This window comes from Rhinatrema bivittatum, chromosome 3, assembly GCF_901001135.1.
Source record: "Rhinatrema bivittatum chromosome 3, aRhiBiv1.1, whole genome shotgun sequence".
NCBI classification, from domain to species: Eukaryota; Metazoa; Chordata; class Amphibia; order Gymnophiona; family Rhinatrematidae; genus Rhinatrema; species Rhinatrema bivittatum.
Genome location: NC_042617.1, coordinates 59,102,332 through 59,114,813, shown reverse-complemented (window position 1 = coordinate 59,114,813; position 12,482 = coordinate 59,102,332). Strand labels below are relative to the sequence as shown.

Below are 12,482 nucleotides of genomic sequence, written 5' to 3'. Positions count from 1 at the left end.
CCCAAGACCTGCCGACATAATTTACTACAACCCCCCCAAGACCTGCCGACTTAATTTACCGCAACCCCCCACCCTCCTGACCCTCCCCCCAAGACCTGCCGACTTAATTTACCGCAACCCCCCCCTCCTGACCCCCCCCAAGACCTGCCAAACGTCCCTGGTGGTCCAGCGGGGGTCCAGGAGCGGTCCGGGAACGATCTCCAGGGCGTGGGCCGTCGGCTGCCAGTAATCAAAATGGCGCCGACGGCCCTTTGCCCTTACTATGTCACTGAGACCGACCGCTGCTATTGGTCGGTCTCAGTGACATAGTAAGGGCAAAGGGCCGTCGGCGCCATTTTGATTACTGGCAGCCGACGGCCCACGCTCAGGAGATCGTTCCCGGACCGCTCCTGGACCCCCGCTGGACCACCAGGGACGTTTGGCAGATCTTGGGGGGTCAGGAGGGTGGGGGGTTGCGGTAAATTAAGTCGGCAGGTCTTGGGGGGGGTCAGGAGGGTGGGGGTTGCGGTAAACTAAGTCGGCAGGTCTTGGGGGGGTCAGGAGGGTGGGGGGTTGCGGTAAATTAAGTCGGCAGGTCTTGGGGGGGTCAGGAGGGTGGGGGTTGCGGTAAATTAAGTCGGCAGGTCTTGGGGGGGTCAGGAGGGTGGGGGTTGCGGTAAACTAAGTCGGCAGGTCTTGGGGGGGTCAGGAGGGTGGGGGGTTGCGGTAAATTAAGTCGGCAGGTCTTGGGGGAGTCAGGAGGGTGGGGTTGTTAATTTAAAGGGTTGGGATGGGGGGGGGGGTTTTGGGGGGGGAGGGGTTCCCAGAGAAAAAAGTTTTCTGATCTGGGGAGTGGACCGAAATGGCCCTCCCCAGACCCGAAAACAAAATGGGGAGGAAAAAAAAGCTATGCACTCCCCTAATTTGCTCCATAAGACGCCCAGACGCAGAGCCGGTTTAGCACAATTTTTTTTTTTTTTAATTTCCCCCTCTGAATCCTAGGTGCGTCTTATGGTCAGGTGCGTCTTATGGAGCGAAAAATACGGTATATATTTGTTAAGAACACACTAAACTACAAAAATGTTCCCTAGCTGGGCTGGAGATGGACCCACATGAAAAGGAGATGCAAAATATCCATGGGTACTATAAACCTGTGGCAAATTTAAAAGTGAAAATATGTGCATACTTTCTCTTTGAAAATTGGAGGAAAATCCGCAGGGTAAAAAGTCCTAATGCAGTTAGGAGGACAAAATAAAAACCTGAGGCACATTGAATTTGAGGAGAAACCCCTCTAAATATGCTAAAATAGTTCTGAAAAGCCATGAACTGCGTAAGAAAGACAGGTGACACCTGTTTCTCCTGGCAGGAAAAAATGAACTGAGGCATGCTGAATGCTATGGATACATGAGAGCTACTGTGTATGCTCACAGCTCCAAGAAATTCCTAGAAAGTTCTAGAAACTGTCCACTGGCCTTGGGCATTGATGACATCACCCAGTGTAACTGGTGCTTTATCTTGTCTTCTGAGAAATCAAAACTTTAGTCATCATATTGTACTTTCCACTTTTGTTGCTAGAAGATACAGAGAAAAAAAGATGAGATGTATTCCAAATAAAGTGATTATTTTGCAAGGTGCATGAAATCTTGCTTCTTGTTCTAAATTAGATATAAATTAGAATACATAAGGGTCATTTTTTTTTTATACTAAATAAAAGCGTTAATGCAGTAACTACAAATGCCAGATACACTTTCAGGACTAAAATCTTCATACCAAATGCAAAGAATGTGCAGAGATATTTTTCTTGGATAAGACTGGAAAACAAGTTAAAAGATTGTACTGTTTATTCTCACAAGTACTGTCTTACTGGTCAAGTTTCATTTCATTTAGGATAATCTATGACATCCTTCTAATCAAATCTGCTCTAGGAGTTTAAGGAATTAGAGAGGATCGTTTTAAAGCATTTGAAAATAACTTAATTACAAAAGAATTAAGTCAAATATTTAATTACAAAAGAATGACATTTGCTGTGCATACTTAAGAAATATGGCATGAATACACGCAGTTGTACGACTTTCCTGGAAACCCCCACTCAGCTGACCTTAAAAGTCTTCTGACCTGACAATGATGCATTATTCAGAAGACTTGTTAACTGGGGCTGTCTCAGGCTATCCTGCGTTTTCAGTGCTGAAATTGGTGATGGTTGGTTCATAACTTGCTTGGAAGTCTGTAAAAATGGCAAAGACAGATAAAGATCAAAAAGTTGCAGCTTTTAAAAGTCTAATGAACATAAACCTATACAGACTCTCTAAGGCCTTAATATATGACCCACACTTCTATATAGTTCTGTAATACAAGAATCGAAGAAACTGAGACAAAGAGAAGAAAATGATTAATTTTAAATTAAATGAAATGGTTTTTATGTATTTTTATGCTGTTTATCTGTTGTACAGCACCTTGATCGGTGCGGTTTATAAATATTAAATGAAATGAAATGAAATTTTAATGCAGGTAGTCTTCTTATTGTTTTTAAGTTAAGTCACAAACTACGGAGGTGCATTTAATGCTCAGACTTTCCACAGATTTTCGAAGAGAAACTACCTATGTGTTAGTGTCCATGTACTTTGTACAGGTGGCCAAACAGTGGAAAATTAGCACATGTCCCTTTAGAAATCAAATGCATATGAGTGTTTTCTTCCACTGTCCTAAATGCCCTCAGGAATGCCTTTTTTAATGCAACTAAAAGTATGTGTGTAATTTTTAACCATATGTGAGAATGGCAGTCTTCAGTCAGGCCATATTTGCCTGGTAAATATCTTGAAAGTTGCCCCTATCTCTCATTATAATGAAGAAGACTGAAGCTCTATTCATGAAAATATTAATTAGTCTGATAGTAGCCTCCAAAGAATTGCATAGGGAAGTGCAAATACATTCTTGCCTTGTAATGTGATATGCTCTACCACTCATGCCTCTAGAAGTGTCCTTTCTCATAGTCTTATCATCTCTGGAATCAGTGCAAAAATACATTGGCCAAACAGTTGGGGAAAACTTTTCATCCTGTTCAGATTGGGACAAAGACTGGGTGTACTATTTGGCCATGGGCTGTGCGCCAATGTTCACAGTAAAAGTCAAAATTGTGCTTTTGCTTTGAAATTTGCCATGGGTACAAAGTTAGTTTGCTCACCTGCACTGGCCTTTTCTGCTGATAGAACTTTGCTTGAAAAGTACACCCAGAGAGTTGAAAATGCAATCTGTACATGTAATTTTCCTTCTCCGGAAACACCTCCTCTCTGGCAGGTAAAAGCGTGCATGTTGTGAAAGAAATCATGGACTTTCAGCCACACTGTCAGGTCGATACAGTAACGTGCGGTTGAAGATTTCCCGTCTGTAACGTGCTGGGAGCGCACAATACAGACGAGTAAGGCCATCCAGCGATACAGCCTCCAGTTTCACGCGTCCTTAGCGCTTCCTAAAATAGACACAAACCCTTTCCGCACCCAGCATGTAGATGATGTGTAAATGAACGAATTAGCTGTATAATGAAGGAATTAGCTATTCTCCTCCGATACTGTAACGGACACTGATTTATCTCCTTAGTAACCCGCTGTTTTGCCGCGGCCTTAACGTGTTAGTTTACCGCCTCCCCCTAGTAGGTGTTAGGACTGTGAGTCTTGTAGCAAACCCATCGACACCACTTAAAATACTGAAACACAATAAAAACAATAAAAAAAAAAAGCGATACAGAGATGATCGAGAAAATGTAATGCTGTGGGACACATAAAAACCTGTCAGAAAAAAAATAAAAATTTTTAAATACCTGTTGGAGGGCGCGTGGGTCCAGGCGGGCGGCGGCGGGAGCCGGGGAGCGAGTGGTCGCGTGTAAAATCTAGGCCGCGGGCGGGTGGGCGCCTGTTCCAAGCGGCGGCGGGGGCGGGGGCGCGTGGACGCGCGATAGTCTCAGACGGGCGGCGGGATCCGGGCAGAGGGAGCCAGCGGCGAAAACGGCCTCCGGCTCCCTCTGCCTGGATGAATGCACGGCAGTGAAGGAATGGCCGTGCGATTTCAGCGCTCAAGGCAGTCACATGCCGTGACTGCCTTGAGCGCTGAAATCGCACGGCCATTCATCCAGGCAGAGGGAGCCACCAGGCAGAGGCTCCCTCTGCCTGGATGAATGGCCGTGCGATTTCATTCAGCGCTCACTGCCTTGAGCGCTGAAATCGCACGGCCATTCCTTCACTGCCGTGCATTCATCCAGGCAGGCCGGCTCCCTCTGCCTGGATGAATGGCCGTGCGATTTCAGCGCTCAAGGCAGTCACGGCATGTGACTGCCTTGAGCGCTGAAATCGCACGGAGAGGAGAGGGAGAAGGGACGGAGGAGAGAATCGCACGGAAAGGAGAATCGCACGGAGAGGAGGGGAGGATCGCACGGAGGGGAGGGAGGATCGCACGGAGAGAGGGGAGGGGAGGATCGCACGGAGAGGAGAATCGCACGGAGAGGAGGGAGGGGAGGATCGCACGGAGAGGAGAATCGCACGGAGAGGAGGGGAGGGGAGGATCGCACGGAGGAGAATCGCACAGAGAGGAGAAGGGAGAAGGGACTACCGTAGCAGGCCCGAGCCTTGCTACTTTTTCGGTTTTTTTTTTTTTTTTTTGCTTCGGGGGGAGGGACCGGACGGGGCTGCAGGAGACCGGACGGGCTGCACAGGAGACCGGACGGGCTGCACCGGAGACCGGATGGGGCCAGGGCAGGTAAGCGGGGGCTGGGGGAAAGTTTGCTGAGCATCGGGGAACATCTGGTACCTGTCATTTCAAATGTCATTTGAAATGACATTTGAAATAACAGATACCAGCGCGGCCGTGAAGCGTTAGGCCCGCGAACCCAGGATACTGTATAGGCGCTCTATACAGTAAAATGGGTTGCGCGGTCCTAACGCTTGCCTAAGGCTTCACAGCCGCGGCATGCATTTGCATGCAATTAGAAGAGAGTATCGGGCGCTAAGTGAAGAGAACTGTGCGTGCGGGGAGGAAGGGTGCGCCTGACACTGCTGCACTGTTTCTACCGCGGCCTTACAGTATCGAGCTGTTAGGAAGGGCAATTATCAGATAGCCAATTAACGTGGATAAAATGCTTTTTATCTACTTAGATCACTTTGAAAAGTTTCCTCTGAATTTCTATGAGTTCCTTGTAAGTGCACAAAGAATATAGTACTTTCTTCTAGATATGATATAAGGTCAGAAAATGCTAAAGATGTTCAGTCAAAACAAGGCCAGTGTTGAATAATGTGTGAAATGGTCTCACATATTTCGGGAAACAGAAGTAAGAAATTGTCAGGAAATCTTTTCCCACAAAACAAAGTAGAAAATATGGAAGTCCTCATGCATCCATTCCTTCCTACAATTCCTCATTCATTTCTGAAACACATTTCAGTTTTTGAGTGCTCCAACACAGAACTAGTAATTTTCTAAAGCACCTCTGCAGGTAAAACAGTAGTTTATGTATGAAAATGAAAAATATGGTTCTTACCTGCTAATTTTCTTTCCTTATTGTCCCCCAAGTCAATCTAGATGCATGGGTTCTTCTCCTCTACCAGCAGATGGAGACAGAGAACAAGATCTTCGCTGCACTCTTAAGAACATAAGAACATAAGAAATTGCCATGCTGGGTCAGACCAAGGGTCCATCAATCCCAGCATCCTGTTTCCACAGAGGCCAAAACCAGGCCACAAGAACCTGGCAATTACCCAAACACTAAGAAGAACCCATGCTACTGATGCAGTTAATAGCAGTGGCTATTGCCTAAGTATAATTGATTAATAGCCATTAATGGCCTTTTCCTCCAAGAACTTATCCAAATCTTTTTTGAACCCAGCTACACTAACTGCACTAACCACCTCCTGTGGCAACAAATTCCAGAGCTTTATTGTGCGTTGAGTGAAAAAGAATTTTCTCCGATTAGTCTTAAATGTGTTACTTGCTAATTTCATGGAATGCCCCCTAGTCCTTCTATTATTCGAAAGTGTAAATAACCGAGTCACATCTACTCGTTCAAGACCTCTCATGATCTTAAAGACCTCTATCATATCCCCCCTCAGCCGTCTCTTCTCCAAGCTGAACAGCCCTAACCTCTTCAGCCTTTCCTCATAGGGGAGCTGTTCCATCCCCTTTATCATTTTGGTTGCCCTTCTCTGTACCTTCTCCATCGCAACTATATCTTTTTTCAGATGCGTCGACCAGAATTGTACACAGTATTCAAGGTGCAGTCTCACCATGGAGCGATACAGAGGCATTATGACATTTTCCGTTCTATTAACCATTCCCTTCCTAATAATCCTAACATTCTATTTGCTTTTTTGACTGCTGCAGCACACTGAGCCAACGATTTTAAAGTATTATCCACTATGATGCCTAGATCTTTTTCCTGGGTGGTAGCTCCTAATATGGAACCTAACATCGTGTAACTACAGCAAGGGATTTTTCCCTATATGCAACACCTTGCACTTGTCCACATTAAATTTCATCTGCCATTTGGATGCCCAATCTTCCAGTCTTGCAAGGTCCTCCTGTAATGTATCACAGTCTGCTTGTGATTTAACTACTCTGAATAATTTTGTATCATCCGCAAATTTGATAACCTCACTCGTCGTATTCCTTTCCAGATCATTTATATATATTGAAAAGCACCGGTCCAAGAACAGATCCCTGAGGCACTCCACTGTTTAACCTTTTCCACTGAGAAAATTGACCATTTAATCCTACTCTCTGTTTCCTGTCTTTTAACCACGAAAGGACATCGCCTCCTGTCCCATGACTTTTTAGTTTTCGTAGAAGCCTCTCATGAGGGACTTTGTCAAACGCCTTCTGAAAATCCAAATACACTACATCTACCGGTTCACCTTTATCCACATGTTTATTAACCCCTTCAAAAAATGAAGCAGATTTGTTAGGCAAGACTTCCCTTGGTACTTAAGCTACTGTACCACCTACAGTCTCTGAGTAACTTTCTAACAAAGCTAAAACCAAAACCCCTTTACTTCCCACAAGCAGGAATGTGATGGAAAAATCACAACTTCAACTTCAAAACTCTTCAAGATGGAGTAAACACCAGAAGCAAACTCAACTGTTATGATAATTCATAGCAGAAAGAGTGGTCTTCAGAAAACCAAGGCCAGGATTCTGGACTGGTCTGTGGGACTCAAAGAAAATAATTAGCAGGCAAGAACTAAATTTTTCCTTCCTTATCGTCCCCCAGACCAGTCCAGATGCATAGGATATACCCAAGCCTTTCTACAGTGGACAGAAATCTGAAAGACCTGCTCGCAACACACTCGCACCAAACACCTCTCTGCCCAGCATTTGAACATCCAACCGGTAGTGCTCAGCAAAAGTGTGTAACGAAGACCACAAGGTTGTCTTACAGATCTCCTGAGGGGAAACTATCTCATGCACAGCTCAAGATGCTGTCTGATCCCTAGTGGAATGGGTGCAAAGGCCCAGCAAACATAAGCTGACGCAATTGCTTTTTAACCCATCTAGCAATAGAAATCTTCGATGCTTTCTGCCTCTTATTAAGACCATTAAACAGCACAAAACAACGAGCTGATCACTGAAAGCTATTTGTGACCTTCAGGTATCTTATAAGAATCCTATGGACATACAGACCATGAAGATTTTTATTCCCCTTGGATGAAAGGTTCTGCAATCTCCTTAAGACCAATTAGGTAATAATCACAATGAAGGTATACTATATTTTATCTTACTATAATACCTAATACCAACCCCCAGAGAAAATAATACATTTACATATTCATTATTCAATGTTATTTGTTAGAAAACTAATACAAAATACTACCTATACATATTAAAACTAACTATCACAGTCATTACTTCCCATTCACACACATTAAAAACACCTTATATCACATGGTGATATTCACAACATATAAATACCTCTTAACCATCACTAATATTACCTATCTTTAATATACAATGTCATTCAATATTGTTCAAACAGATATTATGAATCATTATATTTTTCATAGACGTAGTTTACTATCAGATGTAATATCTTCCTCGTTCTTAAAGTTCACCCTCCCAAATCTTCACGTTCTCCGACAAAGAATTCTCTGTTTCGTCCTCTCATATACGGGCTTCCTCAGGACAAATTATATCTACTGATATTCATATCCACATCCTGTTTCCAAATCTCTTCTCTCGACCAATTCTATAATATCAAAAAACAAATTCCAAATAACTCCCCACTTCTATCACACAACATAACATCCCTAACCCCCAAAACTCACCATCTCTTTCAAATGCACGTTATTCTTCAATACGATCCGACAACACCACGTTTGCATTTTTATAACGTTTTACCTTTTTTCTCTCATCTCCAATGCAACCCATCAAAACCACGTTTGAATTTCTATGACGATTTACCATTTTTCACTCATCTCATATTTCTCGTCTCTTCTATAATACATAATGTATGTGCATGCTAAATTCCAACCGCAACTCATAAATTTACAACTATACTGATCTAAGCACAAGCACTAACCTGTACTCACCCTAATACCGGAAGTGATGCTAATCGCAGACTCTGCATCCATGATGTTTCAATGTAACAGGAACTATTTATATCCTAATTCAATGACCAAATCACTCATTACCACCTGCCATGAACAATTATCCCCACAATAAGACAATCATAACATTCTTATTATCTCCTTGTACAGGTCCTTGGTGCGGCCTCACCTGGAGTACTGTGTTCAGTTCTGGAGACCGTATCTCCAAAGAGACAGAGACAAGATGGAGGCGGTCCAGAGAAGGGCGACCAAAAAGGTGGAGGGTCTTCATCAAATGACTTATGAGGAGAGACTGAAGAATCTAAATATATACACCCCTGGAGGAAAGAGGAGCAGAGGTGATATGATACAGACTTTCAGATACTTGAAAGGTTTTATGATCCAAAGACAACGACAAACCTTTTCCGTTGGAAAAAAATCAGCAGAACCAGGATCACGATTTGAAGCTCCAGGGAGGAAGACACAGAACCAATGTCAGGAAGTATTTCTTCACGGAGAGGGTGGTGGATGCCGGAACGCCCTGCCGGAGGAAGTGGTGAAGACCAAAACTGTGAAGGATTTCAAAGGGGCGTGGGATAAACACTGTGGATCCATAAAGTCTAGAGGATGTGAATGAAGAGAAGAGGCATGGGGTGGCTTGCGGGAATGACGGCTACTACCTGGAGATTAATACCCTTATTCAAAAAACATACTCACTGTTAATGCGACACCAACATTGCTCTATGCTTCAATGGCAAGAGGAAATGTGGAAAAAAGGATTTGCATCCACAAAAAAGCAGGGGAGTAGCTTGCTTGTTACGGCGGTTACTACCCAGAATCAATTAAGCCTGATACTTCACTTGGAATACATATCCAGTGCGGCTCACTGCTTCAACGGCAGGGGGAATGAAGAAAAGAGGATTTATATTCAGACACATCCAATAAGGACTGAATTGCACAGGCTGGCTAAACAAGCGTGGGAATAGCTTGCTTATTATGCAGTACTACCCCTAAACAATTAGCAAGAATACTCACTTAGATGCAGCACCAGCACTGTTATTTATATTGATGGCAGGGGTGGAAGGGGAAATAGAAAAACCAAAAAGTTACTTATAAGGGCCAAGAGTAACATCTAAGTATGAAAAAAAAATAAGTGTGAAAGCTTGCTGGGCAGACTGGATGGGCCGTTTGGTCTTCGTCTGCAGTCATTTCTATGTTTCTATCCTCAAACCCCTAACCTCACTGAATATCCACTGTCCATTAAATTCCACACGACTCCTACCAATCCTGAATTTACACTTCTATACAGCAGGCTATACCTAATAGCCGTTTCTCCCCCAACCTTTACAAACCTGCTGTACTAAGGTAACTAAGCTCAAACTGGAATGATTCTATTAACTCCCTAAATCACCTCCCAGTGTATCGGTAAGATTCCTTCATAGAAAGCAGACCATTCAGTTGGGCCATTTAAACCAAACGGTGACATCGTTTTGCCAATAAAAAATGAAGCGCTGTTCCATCTCAGCGCCAAGGATAAATCCCCTCATTTCTCAGTTGTACCTTTTGAATCACAAAGAACTTTAAAATCCTCCAACGAGCGCTACTTTCCAACTTCACATGCTTTTTGATCCACCTGAGTAACATTCCGGCTTCCAAGGAAACAGCTTGGTTCTTCAGCTCCCTCCCTCCCCATTTGTTTATATAAGCCACTGCTGTCGCATTATCTGACAGCACTCTCACCACCTTGCCTCTGACTGGGGATGGATGACTAGCAATACCTTCCTGATTGCCCAGGTTTCCAAATGACGGATTGACCAGGATGCCTCTGTTACAGACCATCAGTCTTGAGCTATTGGTCCCTGATAGAAAGTCCCCTAGCCCATCAGACAGGTGTGCATCATCACCTTCAACCAATCTGGGATATCCTCTACTCCCTTAACAAAGTATCCTGCAACAGCCACCAGGAAACTGCACTTGGCATCCCCCCAAAAAGGAAGCCAAATGCTGAAATCCTGAGACTGAGGATAACAATGCGAAAGAAGCACTCTCTGCAATGGCCACATATGAGCCAATGCCAAGGGGACCAGATCCAGTGTAGATGCCATGGGTCCTAGCACCTATAGATAATCCCAAACTCTGGGAAGTCTCATCTACAATAATTGCTACACCTGTCCCTGAAGTTTCAAGCATATTTCCATTGTGAGAAACACCTTGCCTAGACTCTTCTCAAAGTGGGCCCCCAGCTATTCCAAGCTCTGAAATGGCAAAATTGATCACCAAACCCAGTCTCTATAAAAGACTGACCACCCTGTGCACTGCACAACAACAATCTTCCTTGGACTTTGCTCGCATTAACCAAACATTCAAATATGGGAGCACCAGAATACCCCCTCTGAGCAAAGTCACTAATACGACCACCATCACTTTGCTAAATATTGACCAAAGGGGAGTGCTTGAAACTGGAAATGCCTGCCCAAAACCCACAAATCTGAGGAACCTCTGATGATCCCTGTGGATAGGGATATGCAGATGAGTGGCACGGCCAGAACTTATTTTTTGGGGGGGACCCAAGGTTAACATTGGTGGGCAGTAGGCATACAGGTCTGAGCCCTACTAGTTATACTCTTGGCCATAAATAATGCCTTAGCGTGCACCTGACAAAGAATTTCTAAGTAGTCTGCAATAGCTGTTATGCATCATGAGTGTAACTTTACAATATTTTAATTTAGTTATTTCAATCACTTAGGAACATTTAAAATGCTTTATTAATCTGTATTAATTTTATATATACTGTAGTTTATAAATCCACAAGAATATCATGTACAAAGTACAGAACATAAACATCAGATCCAATCAATCATGTAATAAAATAAATATCAATGTATTCTTTCATGAATCCTCTTTCTAGAAAGGCAGTGATCATCATAACTACAATAAAATAGTAATCATAAGAATGAATGTGGAGAAGAACTAGGACAGTTCACATTAGAACCCAACATGCAAAAATAAAAATATTCAAATTCTGGTATCAACTCAGCAAAACAAAATCCTTCCACATGTGCACGCATTTGCTGACTCACGCACAAGGACAAGACGATTTTATAACATATGCCCATTTGCGCGTATACATGCACTTGTTATAAAATCGACTATACGCATGATGTGCGCACATTATACTGACAAGCGCACCTGTGTGCAAATGCCGCCTCAATCACGTAAGTGGGGGGGATTTTAGTGGATACGCGTGCTGATGCAATTACCTGCTTCCCCAGTTCACCCCAGTAAAGGAGAGGACTTCTTAAACCCCCTAGTTAACTTGCCTCCCTTTTACCATATTAGCCCCAACCCTTAAAACTCCGCTGACTAGCCTAGTTTACTTTATTTTATTTCTTACACGCCATCCGTAGCAGAAGTAAAGTTATGTGGTAAAGGACCCCAACACGTGCTCATTCACATAAATACTTAGCGCAGACTTCATTTTACTGACTCAGCCTGCCCATGACCCATCCATATCCTGCCCCTTTTTTGAACTGATGCAGATGAGCCTCCAAAAGATCCAAGAATGCTAGAAACTCTCCTTTCCTGACTGCTGCAATCCCAGACTGAAGAGACTCCATACTAAATGGGGCACTTGCAAGCAAGTGTTGACCTTCTTTAGATCCAAAAATCAGCTGAAACGTCCCCTCCTTTTTGGGAACCACAAAATAAATGGAGCAATACCCGAGACCTCTCTTCTCTTCTGGAACAGGGATCATGTAGTGGGTAGGAAAATTGGTGATTATTTTGCCATAGATTACCTAACACACTTATTTATAAGTATAAAAGTTTTACTTATAAGTCTGAAAATAAGCAATAAAAGCTTACAAGATTAGAGTTTGTATTAAAGAATACACAAAAATACTTCCCTTCACAGTTCCCAATGTGATATATCTTTGGAAGAACGGG

General features: G+C 43.4%; 1 protein-coding gene across 1 annotated transcript in view; it reads right to left on the bottom strand.

Annotated features, from left to right (window-relative positions):
• Positions 1-12,482, bottom strand: part of BICRAL (BRD4 interacting chromatin remodeling complex associated protein like) — a 214,540-nt gene that overhangs the window by 110,678 nt on the left and 91,380 nt on the right. The window contains exon 6 of the mRNA XM_029593306.1: positions 2,095-2,203. Coding sequence (XP_029449166.1) covers positions 2,095-2,203 — 109 coding nt within the window. The remainder of the gene's footprint in view (positions 1-2,094; positions 2,204-12,482) is intronic.